We start from the raw sequence: 14,302 nt of genomic DNA on the forward strand, positions 1-14,302 counted from the left end.
CCACGGGGGAGAAAGCAATTCCTCCGTGGGCGACGGCTGCAAACGGAGTTGTCCATCCCCAAGTCCAGCTAGAGGGGGAAATGGCCAGCCCCTGAATGGTGGGGGATCCACGGACGAGTGGGGAACCTGAGGGACCCCCCCGGGAAGGCGGAGAAGCCGGTGGAGGAACCAACCGCGAGCTGCGGAAAAGAGGGTCCGAGGATTGAGGCTGCGGGGAAGGTGAGGATCCCTCCCTGGAAGACGACAACGAAAAAGCAACGATGCAGCGTCCTGTCTCCAGAGAGGAAGAGACCAGGAGATTACAAACCTTCAGAGAGGAAGGAACCTCTGGAGACGAATCAAGGACCCAACGCTGGCACGGCGCTGTGGAGTCCGCCACAGGCACCGGCTCGACCTCACACGGGGCAGCCACCAGTGTAGAGGGACTCTGGAAAGCACCCCAGGCCTCCACCCGGGCACCACTCGGACTGGGGAGCTCAGAGGGCCGAGGGGAACTCTGGGACAAGCTCTAAGTCACTGTGAACTCCTGCGATGCCACAGGGAGCGACGTAGGGATTTGCGTGGAGGCAAGGACACCGTGTGTCGAAGAGGGGAGCCCCGAAGCACTGCACCTCGACGACACCACCCTCCTACAACCTGAAGCCGAACCTTTCGGCGCCAGGGCAGACTCCGCGGAAGGCCCCGCGCGAGGCAAGGTATCCGCGGACATCTCAGGAGGTGGAGGAGCCAAAGAAGCCTGCAGAGCCACAGCGTAGGCTTTCATTAGGGCCCTAGTTGCCTGACGTCAGGAAACTGCAGGTACGGCGGCAACAGGCGAGGGCGCACATCCTGAGGTGAAGCGGCGCCTGGCAAGGGAGAACACAGATCATCCCAGACCTCAGGACACGGGGAGAGGAGGAGGTGCCCGGGCACACCACTACGAGTGGCCGTGCAGACGACCTCAGGAAGCATAAGCAACCTACATAAACACCATGGAGAACATGCACCCAAAGGCGACCAGAACGCCCTAGCAGAGCACAAGCGATATGACAGCTACCACTACCCCACATAGGGTACGTTAAATCCCAAGATATAGGAACCCTCTTTGGAAGAACTTTCCACAGCAGAGGAAAAATCAAAAGAGCCACGGGAAAAATAACACCCCGCGGAAGGTTAACACACAAGCAACAAAAGGGCTGTCAAGCAGCCAACAATGCCAAAGTCCCAAGGAGGGACGCAAATGACCAGAAAACACTCCACAGCCAGAACAACCGGCCTAAGAAAGCCCAGAATCAACCCAACTGAGGAGTCACTGAGGAGGGGACGGAGGAGGAGGAGGAGGAGGAGGAGGAGGAGGAGGAGGAGGACAAGGTACTTCTGGCGCAGGGGCCCTCTCTATAGCTCCCATAGCCAAAAGTGCTGAGACTTCCTGAAGGAGAAGTGCCAAATAATCCTCCAACATGCCATCATAAGACAGTTGCATTGAGGGAGACGTGGGCGGGGGGGGGGATCAATATGGAACTCCAGGAATTAACAGGGGAACAAAAGTCAGTCCGGCTCAGTGTCCAACTCGGGGATGAGGACAAGGTATGGCGTCGGCCAGGGGGCACAGCCAGTGCCAGGAGCATTGTTGTCAGGATTGGAGCCAGAGAAAGTCGAGTGAGATTGACCGGCATCGATCTGGATCTTGGGCTAGATTGGCAGGGGCCCTCAGGCCCAGGGCCTTCGACATGTTCCACTGGGCCAGAAGGCCCACCGGTTGAGTCAGGCAGCCCAAAGACTAAGTGTAAGGTCTCCTAAAACTGTCCGAGTTGGGCAGGGGATGTAACGGCTCCAGGAAAGGGTGGGAAGCACAGAGTTATCCCCAAAGAAGGCACCAGAGACAGAACCTTGGAGCGACAACACTCAGAGTCCCATGTCACAACAGCCGACCTATGGGGAGAAGGGTATAAGTGCTTATGCTTCTTCGCATTCTTGTGCTTCGACTTACCGGAGGACCTCGAAGACTCGGAGTGCGACGATGAGTGGGGGCTCAGCGAACCGCCTAGTAACATTCCTATTGAACAAGACCGGTAGTGAAGCGGAGCTGACCGCAGGGCCTCCAACAACTTTCGGGACCGCTTCCGCAAACTCATCGGGTGCATGGACCAGGCATTTGGAAGCACGACTGAGTCATGGTCACACGCCAGACCCCACAAGCACACTAGATGCGAATCCGTCACAGACATCTTGTGACAGGAGCTGCAGGGCTTGAAGCCGGTCCGACACTAGTACATCCCTCGCACACCAGGAGTCCAAGACTCAAAATGGAAGTCTAAAAAAAGTCACAAAAAGGTAGCCAAAAAACAGCTAACAGGCAGCTCACTCCGGATCAGGCTAGGCTGGCGCAGAAAAAGAAATAACTGACATCAGCGCGCAGGGGCGGCATCTAAGTAGGCACCACAACATCATCCCAGTGACCACGACACAGACGCTAGGTTGACCAATGCCACCTACCAACGCGGAGAGGTATGACCAATGCCACCTACCAACGCGGAGAGGTATTGCTGAAGAAAAGTCTCCGGATCCAGACGGACGCCTGGTGGAAAATCCAAGGTAAGGATTCTACAACTAACAGTTTCTATCAGATAAAATATTTGTTGGTGAAAGGATTCGTTTAATAAATCTAAAATGAAGTTTTAAAGAAAAAATTCAATTAAAATGAAGAAAAAAGCAAAAAGCCAGTGACCCAGACTTTCGGAATCGTGTTAGAAAGCAGATGCCATTAGCGGAGGGCTAACTTTTCTTGTGGTGCATGTGTGCCCTGACCTACTTCCATTTAAGTTTTAGAGTACACCTCTTTAATTGAAAGCTTATTTTTTTTTCTTTTTCAAATAAAACATTTCAAAACAATGCAACATCTTGCTTGCCATTTTTCAGCTTAAAATGTAAAAGCAGAAGATTTACTACAAGAAAATTATTTGTTGGTTTATGCAACACACTAACTTGCAGCAACTTCGGACAGCTAATGCAACCAAAGCCAATACTGCATCTGCATTAAACTTGGCAGCCATGTATTAAGCATACAATGTAATCAGCACAATCAAACCAGGACCCACCTAGAAACTGCATGGTTTTTCAGTACATCCTTTAGAAGGTCAGCATCAGCAAAATAAATAATCCTAAGAATTGCTCTAAGGCACTTGTGTCTGACAGCAGGTCCTGCTGACGAGCTGTATACTTCATAAAGAACACCAAATAATGTTTTTATAAAGGATTTAGCCAGTTCTGGATCTTCTTTCATTAGCTGTGCTCGAGCATCATCCCTTTTTAGTTCTGCATGCCCACCTACAAAAAAGTAGACAAACTTAGTCATGATTAATTAAAGGTATGAAACAAGTCAAAGGTCTAGGAGTTATCAACACAAAAGACTTAATTTAAAAGCAAGAATTGTGTTTCCTTTCATATTGCAAACAATGCAATACTTTCACAAAAGGAAAATACTGTAAACAGGTATGTGTGTTCCCAAAGAAAATTAAGCAATTAAGAATTGGAAAATCCAGGAGGTCTATAACAAACAGATTTAGATGGTTTAAAACAATATTAGCTGCTCTGCATAGCTTGTGTGCTATTCTTGCGCCACACCAAAAACACCCAATAAGAAGAAAACAGGCTTCCTATTGATGCAAGCTGAAAAAACAACGTCGGGCTAACACGAACACTTGTGAAGAAAATGGGATATTCACACTAACAATAGCAGCTTTGGTGCTCCCACTTCCCCATGTTTAAATCACTGATTAAGTTACTTTGGGTGAGTGATATACTTCTCACTGGAAAACGAAGGGTGGAGTTCTACCAAGATATCTGACTAAAAGAAATAAGTTACTCACATGCAACTGAAGCTCTCCTGTATTGTAGATTTGCATGCTTGAATCAATTAGCTGGGAGTGCCACGATAGATACAGTGAGCAAGACAAAGTTAAATATAGATAGAAAAAATTGAACAGTCACAATGTGAGACTATTTAAATCAATGTAAAATACATGAAACTCAGTCAGAGCACAGTCTACACCCTTTCCCATCCAGGCCACCATAGTTAAGATTTCAAAGCACAAGTGTTTAAATGCAATTAGTCTGTAGGTCTGCCTGAATCTAAGAGGTGAGTGAGCTGCATGTGACTATAAAACATATACATAAATATATATATATACATATATATACATATATATACATATATATACATATATATACATATATATACATATATATACACATATATACATATATATATATATATATATATTTATTTATTTTTTCACTGAAAAAACCATAGGTTTCAGGCCTTATATAGTTAATAATTAGCATTTAAAAAACCTTTGAAATTCACTGAAAAAACCATAGGTTTCAGGAGTTATATAGTTAGGAATTAGTTTTTAAAAAACCTTTGAAATTCACTCAAAAAACTATAAGTTTTAGTGGTGTTATAGTTAGCTGGACATTTTACTCCTACAAAACCAATGAAATTGCTCCTATATAGTTAGTTGTACTAACTATATTTCGCGCACCCGCAATCCACTGCTGATGATGTCACATATTAGATCATTCATGACATGGTCAGTGACATCACTGATGACATCTCAAATGACATCTCAAATGACATCACTGATGACATCATCCAGTGAATGTGGTTTGCTTCGTTATTTAAATATGCATTATATATATATAGCAATTTACATTGAAGAATGAGTGGATATATATAAATAAATATTTGGATGGAGGATTTAGTAGCAGTGTAATTGACTGTTTACTTGACCAATTTATAATGTCTCACTAAATATAGTGGATAGTGACTAAACTGTGTGAATATCTATATCACTGTCAGTTGTTGTGTAAACAGATTCTACAGTTGGTTACTAGCTATGTGAAAGTCTATATTAGTTATTGATTAGTTAACTGAGTATTTGTATGGGATTATGAAAGTGTGTGGGGTTCGGTGGGCGGTGTGAGACTGTCCAAAGATGTGTGAATAGTTGATTCAGTAGATATATGAAGTTAAAACTACATGTTCTAACAGTTTGGGTGAGGGAATCTCTTCATGGGTGTGGTGATGAGCAAATATATTTCTCAAAGGTACAGGTCCAACAAACTAGAAAAATAAAAGGCAGTGTATGTGTCAGTTGTTGTATATAAATAAGTATACATAAGACACAATGATTGTGTGAGTGACTGTATGGATAACTGTATACTTGTAATAATGATTTTATAATTCACTAAGTATGACTTACTATCTAAATGAATAGAAGAAGTGGTGTTTGTATAAGTGTTTTGCTAAGTAAATATGTAAGTATGATCCATTGTTTGCATAAGTGAGTAGGATGACTTCATATGTGAATAGGATGCGTGCTGTTTAATGTCGATATAGATGTATAAGTATTTTTGATAGTGTTCTATTGTTCATTGACAGCATGTATGAGTGAATCCATAGGTAAGTGATTAGATGTGTGTATACATCTATGAATCACTGAGTGGATTTTTAGATACTTGTATTGCTGTGACAATGGATTTAAATATGATACTCTGTATTTTACAAACAGTGATGAAAAATTGTATGAAAAGGTGTATGTGATTGTCACGTGGATGATGTCATTTGAGATGTCATCAGTGATGTCACTGACCATGTCATGAATGATCCAATATGTGACATCATCAGCAGTGGATTGCGGGTGCGCGAAATATAGTTAGTACAACTAACTATATAGGAGCAATTTCATTGGTTTTGTATGAGTAAAATGTCCAGCTAACTATAACACCACTAAAACTTATAGTTTTTTGAGTGAATTTCAAAGGTTTTTTAAAAACTAATTCCTAACTATATAACTCCTGAAACCTATGGTTTTTTCAGTGAATTTCAAAGTTTTTTTTAAATGCTAATTCCTAACTATATAAGGCCTGAAACCTATGGTTTTTTCAGTGAATTTCAAAGGTTTTTTAAATGCTAATTCCTAACTATATAAGGCCTGAAACCTATGGTTTTTTCAGTGTTTTTAAAAAAAAAATTTGATTGGTTAACTGGCTTATTAAGTGTATCTTAGTGAATACATATATTAGCGAGTAATGTTTAAATATATGCATGAGTGATGTAATATGTGACGTCATCAGCAGTGCATTGCAGACGTGCAAGTTATAGTGAGTCCAACTAACTATAACGTGGGAATTTCAATGGTTTTATGCGAGTAAAATTTCCAGCTAACTATAACTGGTGTGAAACCTATGTTTTTTCAGTGAATTTCACCCCTCATTTTGTTCCTTTTCAAATTAAATGTATTAAGTGTTACCACTTTATTCCAATCAAGATGACTTCAGGTGTGCCATACTTTTGTCATAAGTAAGACTGTTAGCGTTCTAGTTGTTCTTTAGAACACTCTGGGACATTCTGTCATTGGGCTATAGTTGGGCTACATCTGGCTGATATTTGGGCTACATTTGTTTTTTTTTGCCTCTGGTGGCCATCTTTGGGCTACATTGGGCTACATTGGGCAACATTTGGGCTCTAACATATATATAACCCAATGTAGCCAAATATATATTTTTTCAAAGTTAATTTTCGTAAAAACCACTGGAGCACATATCTTGAGACATAGCAAAGGCACATCGGGCTACCAGTCCCTACAATTTTGCTCGCGCAATGGAGACACCACACCAAACATGTCGTTTTCACCTCTTTATTAGGAAGGCAGGAACACGATGCCACGGTCGTCACAGTGAGTACAGCGCCATTCTGCCTACGCGTTTCGGAAATAATCCTTCATCATGGCATGGCGTAAGGTGAAGAAAGGAACGGTGTGTTGCAGATTCGCAGGTGGTTTGGATTTAGCTAAGTCCTGCCCCATTGGGCGTGTCCTCGCTATGCACCCTGGTAGCTATAGTCCGGGTGAATAAATGTTTTTCGTAGTGAAAACCACCGGCCCTTCATCCGTCTCACAATCCCATCGGGCCACTGCTAAAGCCGGGCAGCATGTTGCTTTTCTTGCGCCAATCCAAATAGGTACGTTTTCCCGCATCTGTGTCCTTGAACGAGGCACACGGGCCCGTTTGCTCGCAGGGGGGTAGTCTCTGTGGCCAGAGCAGGCCACAATATATCCAGATCCTAGTTGCTCGCGCAATGGAGACACCACACCAAACGTGTCGTTTTCACCTGTTTATTAGGAAGACAGCAACACAGTGCCACTGGGTTGTCACATGATTTGTTCTGTACAGTGCTGTCTAACTATTGCCATGTGAAAGAACCCCTTTTTTCAATTGGTGAATAATACCCTTTTCTCAAAAAACCTTAGTGACTCCTTGTTGCTTATTTATGTAATGCGAAGTGCATACATTGTTAAAATTGCCTTTTAATGATACCTGTTGGGAATTGTTCTTGTTTACCGTGTGGAATGGGCATGAAGCCCCACAGGAGGCTCCTTTCGAGCCAAAGAGTAACAAGCCTTGATGCACAAGACAACCCATCGAGAAATGGTTTGTTTGTGCACCGCCCGTCCCATCTCAGCGCCCACGTAACCAACAAAGAGTTGGTCATCCACCCGGAACTGGCGTGTGCGATCCAAATAGAATGAGAGCGCATGTTTTGGGTCCAGACGGTGCAGCGTCTCTTCCTCTTTCGAGGGATGCAGAGGTGGAAAGAAGGTGGGCAAAGTGATGGACCGCCCGATGTGGAAGGCTGTGACTACCTTGTGCAGGAAAGAGGGTCGCGTCCGCAACACAACTTTGTCCGGATGGACTGAAAGGAAAGGAGGCTTAGAAGAAGGGGCCTGGAGCTCACTCACTCTCCTGGCAGAGGTGATGGCAACCAGGAAAGCGGTCTTCAGAGTAAGGAGGCGAAGAGGATAGTTATGAAGTGGCTCAAAGGGAGCGCACATCAGAAAAGTTAGAACAAGGTTGAAGTCCCACTGAGGATTCACGAAAAAAACTGGAGGAAACATATGAGTGATGCCCGTCAAAAACGTATTTACAACCGGGGACTTGAACAATGAGGGCTGATCAGGTAGCCTTAAGGAGGCCGAAATGGCCGAGAGGTAGCCCTTCAGTGCGCCCAGAGCAGAGCCCTGCTGGGCAATAGAAAGAAGAGGGGTACCTCTGAAAAGGGGCAGAAAGGGGATCCGCAGCCTTTGCTGTGCACCATGCCACAAATTTGTTCCACCTGCAGGCGTATACTGATTTTGTGGAGGAACGCCTGGCTGCCAGAATGACATTACAGACTTCAGGAGGCAAGTCAAATGGCCTCAACTGCCACCGCTCAATCGCCACGCATGTAAGTGGAGATTGGACAGGTTCGGGTGGAGGACCGTCCCCTGTTGCAGCGACAGAAGGTCCTTCTGAAGGGGACAGACAAATCAGGGGATCGACAGACATGCTGAGTAGCTCAGTATACCAGAACCTCGGTGCCCACTCCGGAGCCACAAGGACGACTTGGGCCCGGTCGCACCTGATCTTCTTCAGCACTCTGGGCAGAAGTGGTATAGGTGGAAAGGTGTACAACAGACCGCAACTCCACCCGCGACGAAAAGCGTCTCAGAGCGAGTGCCGCCCTAGAAATTGCAACGTGCAGAACTGATGACATTGCGCGTTCTCTTCTATGGCGAATAGATCTAACCAATGCTCTCCCCACTGCTGAAAGAGGCCTTGCGCCACGTCAGAGTTCAGACGCCATTCGTGATCCATCATGCACCGACGGCGGAGTTAGTCCGCCCTGGCGTTCAAGGAACCTGGCAGGTGTTGAACCACCAGGGTCACGCCCTGATGTTCCAGCCACTGCCAGAGGCACAGAGCCTCCTGGCATAGGGTCCACGACCCCACCCGCCCTGTTTGTTGCAGTACCACATGGCGGTGGTGTTGTCCGTGAACACCTGCACTACACTCCCCCGGACAGAGGGGAGGAATGCCTTCAGTGAAATCCGGATCGCCTGCAGCTCCAGAAGGTTGATACGGATCTGGGACTCCGCCGGAGACCAGAGGCCTCTGATCTCTGCCTCTCCCATATGGCCTCCCCAGCCCTGGAGGGGCGCGTCCGTCACAACTATGTGCTCGGGTTGGGGTAGGGAGAAGGATCCCCGCTGACCCAATCGCGGTCCATGAGCCACCACTGCAACTGTCTTGCAGGGCCTTCCGAGATCAAGACATGGTCGGACAAGTTGCCCTGATGCTGGGCCCACTGAAACTTCAGGTCCCACTGCAGAACCAGCATCCGCCACCTGGCGTGATGCACCAGAAGGATGCAGGAGGCTATCAGCCCCAGAAGCCACAGCGTCAACCTGACCGTGACTCGGGATAAAGGCTGAAAGATTGGAATCAGAGCCTGAATATCTCGCTGTTCGGGAGGATAAACCGAAACTGCGCCGAGTCCAGAACCGCTCCCATGAAGAGGAGCTTCTGAGAAGGACACAGGTGCGACTTGGGCACATTGGAGAACTCCAGCAGGTGTAGGAGGTCGGCCGTAGTCTGAAGGTGGCTGACGACTGCCTGGGGTGAGCCCACCTTCAACAACCAGTCGTCGAGGTAGGGGAAGACTGAAACCCCTAACCTGCGCAGATGAGCTGCGACCACCGGCATCACTTTCGTAAACACCCGAGGGGCGCTGGTAAGGCCGAATGGGAGCACGGTAAACTGAAAGTGCTCGTGGCCTACCGTGAACCGCAGGTAGCGCCGGTGGGCTGTCAGGACGGGGATGCGGAAATAAGCGTCCTGCAAGTCCAACGCTACCATCCAATCTCCCGGGTCCAGGGCAGCTAAGACCTGAGCCAGTGTCAGCATCTTGAACTTCTCCTTCCGGAGGAAGCAGTTGACGTTCCGCAGGTCCAAGATAGGGCGTAGGCCCCCTTTGCCCTTCTTGGGAACCAGAAAGTAGTAGGAGTAACAACCACACCCTACTTCTGGCCCAGGAACGCGCTCGATGGCCCCTTTGGCCAAGAGGGCCACAATTTCCTCTCGCAGAAGATTCAAGTGATCCCCCGACACGCGGTGGTACTGCGGTGGCATGGCTGGAGGGGTCGCCTGGAAAGGGAGGGAGTAGCCCCTTCGGACAATATACAGCACCCACCTGTCCGATGTGATGTTGCCCCAGTGGAGGAGGTGATGGCGAACCCTGCCCCCCACTGGCGTCACGTGGGCCTGAAAGCTCAGACTAGGAGGGCTTTGAGGCAGATACTGCAGGGGTAGATCTCGACTGGCCTAGCTGTTGTCCCCGGGCACCGCCACGGCGGTTACCACGTCCGCCACCGCGCTGGATGTTGGTCTGCGGGCCGTGGCTGGCAGGACATGTGGGGGCGCCCCTTCCTTGTCCACGATAGGGGCGAAAGGCAGCAGATTGCTGGCGCGGGGCCGACAGGCCCAAGGACTTGGCCGTAGCCCTGGAGTCCTTAAAGCGCTCAGCTCTGCCTTGTCGCCAAAGGGGGTCGGTAACAGACATCAGTCGGTTGCAGTCGACGCAGGGCTTGAACCCGGGCATGCCTACCGACACCGTCTGAGTCATTCGACTTCGAAGAAAGGTCAAAAGTAATAGAAAATGTTTAGTCAAAAATTAACTAAGGGTACTGTGAGAAGTTGGCCTGATATATGATGTTCACTAGTTCTAGTGACCACCTTGTATCAGTCCAAACAACCCTTATGGTGATTGGTTGTAAGTCAACCTTTATAGACCAGCTATCCTAATGGTAGCATGGACAAAGCAGTCTTAGGCTAAACTCTTTTGGCATGTGAAGCCAGCTGTTTTACCACAATATAACCCCTTGAATACCAAATGAAAGGACACCACACAGGTTGTTATGAAAATAAACTATATATTTATTAACAACACCTCTGAACTCTTTATGAGGTCAGAGGGCTAAGCACATGACCACACTACAAAAGAAATACGAGTTCGCACAATATCTACAAGTGTGCCTGAGGGGCACGGCAAACCATATACTCAAAACAATGGAATGCGAGGAAGGAAAATACTGTAAGGAGATCCAGAGGCTGGAGGATCGCTGGGACTACGCTACGAACTAGGTAAGTAAGGAGCAGGAGGCCCACGGGACTCACGTGCAGAGTGGGAACTCTCACGCGGGATGCATACCAACGTCTATGGATGCTACAGTTTAGAAAGTTACGGATTCCGGACGAACCCGGCTGGATGGAGGGAAAAGAACAGTGGACCTGGACACTAGGATAGTGCACACAGACTTCAGCACCTAGGAGCTTTAGTTACCTATTACCTAACCCACAGGCTGCGGGTGCATAGGGCTGAAGTTGCGTCGGGTTTGCTGCGTTGATCCCGGTGATGCCTGAAACAAGAAGTTGCTGGCAGGCAGCCAGATGGAGGAGTCCGGTGGTTCCAAGGATGGAACTGAAAGGAAGAAGTCCTGAAAGGGAAGGGGGTAGAGTCTTGGTCACTAGCCAGTGACGGTGCTGGAACCAGGAGGGAACCAGATGCTGTTGCCGCAGTCAGGTGAAGGAAGGGTCGCTTCTCTCTGTAGCTGCGCGGACCAGGAGCTGCTCTTCACGACCAGGCTGGAGGCACGAGCTGTCCCACGTAGTCTGCTGCTGTCGGCGGTGTCGGATCGTCGATCTGGACAACAGGCCTTGGCAAATGCAAGCCACGCAGTGAAACAAAGATGGTGTCTGGTGTGGACCAGGAGGGTCCAGGGTGCTTCTCGTTCACAGGGAAGCAAGGGCCAGTCTGGAGGACCAGACTAGCAGTGTTGGATTCTTCGGATCGTCGTCTCAGAGGTCACTAGCCAGCCGGCAAGTGACCAGACAACAGGGAATGCAGCAACCAGGCAAAAGGGCCCCACGCAGATCTCATGGTTGCTGGGGGGCTGGTCTTTGGTGCAGGAGCTGCGTCGGTGTAGGGCTTTTCAGACCCTGATGCACTTACTCGAGGGTCCCTCGGTGGTCGTGCTGGAAGCGCTGTGCAGGTTTTCTCAAGGTGGCCGTCTCCACGTTGCTCGTCGCACCCACGGGTCCCAGCTGTGCTGTGGATGTGTGTAGAGGTCAGAGAGGTCTGGAGGTCCGGGTCTTGTCGAGCTGGATTGTCGGATTCCGGGATGGAAGGACTTTCAGCAAACCGAACAGGAGCTTGATGGTGCCTGCGAAGCAGGATGGTCACTCCCTGACCATAGGGGAGATTCTTCAGTCTTCTGATGTTCAGGAGGTCGAACGTCAAGAGTTCTTCGTGGAAGTTGTCAAGATTAATCTAACTGGGAATGGGACCAGCTCCTACCTTTATTCAGCTAAAGGGGGCTGCACTACGACTAGGTCCCTCCTCTGGGTGGGACCAGGAAGGGGGGTGGTTACACCCCCTATCCTTTGTCCAGTTTCCCGCCAGAGCTGGGGCTGGAGTGCCCCAGCAACTGGTTGGAACCGGTGTATGCACAGGGCACCTTGTGTGCCCCAGGCAGGTCTCATTCCTTTCAGCCTTGGCCTACCTAATACACAAAATCCTGTCTGGGGTGGTGCTAGCACCTCCCAAGGCAGGAAACCCTTTGGTGTGGAATGCTACCCCCGTCGCCAGAATTGGCGAGGAGGTAGTATTCCAATTCGTATGACACCTTACTAGACATGTTTTGATAATGTTATACCAAAGTTAGCATTTAACCGCGAGGATTATAATGCACTTAAGAGTATATGGTATAGCGTTATCATGGAACAGCTATTAGGACTTGGTTCTGCAAGCTGCAAACGGGCTCAGCTCATACCAGAGCACCATCTCACATAATTCCAAGCACTCTGCCTTCAGGACTGATTAGGCCTTCCATAGGAGTGACTGATAGGAATATATGTGTCAATTTTAGGTTTCGATATAGGGAACTATATCTAAAGCAAAGGGTGATTACACCACCTTGCCCCAGCTGTCGTGCAGCCAGTTGTGTGTTTTGGATGGCCAGTCAGGGGTGGCATAATACATGCTGCAGCCCCTGGTAGGCCCTGGGTACACCTATGCCCTGGATACCTAAGGTATACTGTACAGGGACTGATAAGGTGGCCCAGTACCAATTGGTAAATGCACCTAAGGTACATGCTTGTCAATTTAGAGAGAGAACAGCTAGGCTGTGGGTCTGATTAGCAGGCCCACAGCCAGGGAAAGTCGTAAATCAGTGAAGCAAAAAAGCAAAAATATGGGGTGGCCATGGGATTGCAGACCCCACTCTCCTACAGGTACCACTTTTTCTGGATCAGCGCTTGCTGGCGCGGAAAAAATAGGAACTGACATCAGCGCGAGGGGCGGCGTCTAAGTACTCCGGCGATGTCATCCCGGCGCCGACGACGCCGACGGACCCGGAAGCACAGAAGACACCTACTGACGCGCAAGGGTACTGCTAGGCAAACGTTTCCGGATCCAGTCTGACGCCTGGGGATATTCTAAGGTAAGGAATCTAATACTAACCTGTTTCTTTCAGATTTGACAGGTAGGTACTCGTTTTAAGGCTCAGAAATGACATGAGCCCTGCTAAACGAGACTCGGTGCATGCACTCTGACCCTTAAAATGGTGTATGTTTTAATGGCTAATCGCCTGTTGGCATAGTCTAACTTACTTGTAAGTCCCTAGTACATGGCACCAGGGGTACCAAGGGCCAGAGAGAGACTAGGTAAAACATGGCTTACAGTCTGCCAAAAAGGGCAGTTTAAACTTGCTAACTTGACTTTACCTTTTAAGGTAATAGCAAGGCCTAAACCTCCCTTTTTAGGTCTCGCCTGAGCCAGTGCATGCGCAGATCTGGCGAGACATTTAGTAAGTGGGCTTTAGAAATCCTACCATGGCTTAAAGCTTGCAGTTACGAGCGCGGAGACGCGCACAAGCACCATCTGGCTTCCGCGATCACTTTCAAGCGCACCACTTGTGTGCTTCTTTTTAATTTCCTTTTCGCGCACTTGCACACACAACTCCCGGTCGCAGCTGCACGTCTTGCTCGCGATCACTCACTTTCGCGCGCACCATTTGCTTGTTGCGCGGCCAAGGCTTGTTTTATGAGGGAAGATGTGCGGCATCCTTTGTGCTGGGAAGAGTGCCGCATGCATGGACATGGGTTCCGTTGAAAAATTAGCTGCCTTTATTTATTGAAATGCTTGGATTTATTTCTACCGAACACACCAATTTCACCTTGCACACTTAAAAAAAATTGATATTTTAACCCTTGGCGCCGACCCATCCCTTCTACGCAACCTCTGGGGTTTAACCAACCCCCCCCCGCCCCCACTAAGCCTCATGCACCCACCCCGTCTTCCGGGTCTGACGGGCCTCTCTTGGGCACTGTGGCGTTTCCAAGTGTAAACAAACACTGCCACTGACAGCCAGACAGTTACTCTTGT

General features: G+C 48.3%; 1 protein-coding gene across 11 annotated transcripts in view; it reads right to left on the reverse strand.

The window, feature by feature from the left end:
• Positions 1-14,302, reverse strand: part of TRIP12 (thyroid hormone receptor interactor 12) — a 1,008,257-nt gene that overhangs the window by 474,927 nt on the left and 519,028 nt on the right. For all 11 annotated transcript variants that reach the window (XM_078668151.1, XM_078668159.1, XM_078668158.1 and 8 more), the window contains one exon: positions 3,078-3,306. In XM_078668151.1, the coding sequence (XP_078524277.1) occupies positions 3,078-3,306 (229 nt within the window). The remainder of the gene's footprint in view (positions 1-3,077; positions 3,307-14,302) is intronic.

This window comes from Lissotriton helveticus, chromosome 11 (assembly GCF_964261635.1).
Source record: "Lissotriton helveticus chromosome 11, aLisHel1.1, whole genome shotgun sequence".
NCBI lineage: Eukaryota > Metazoa > Chordata > Amphibia > Caudata > Salamandridae > Lissotriton > Lissotriton helveticus.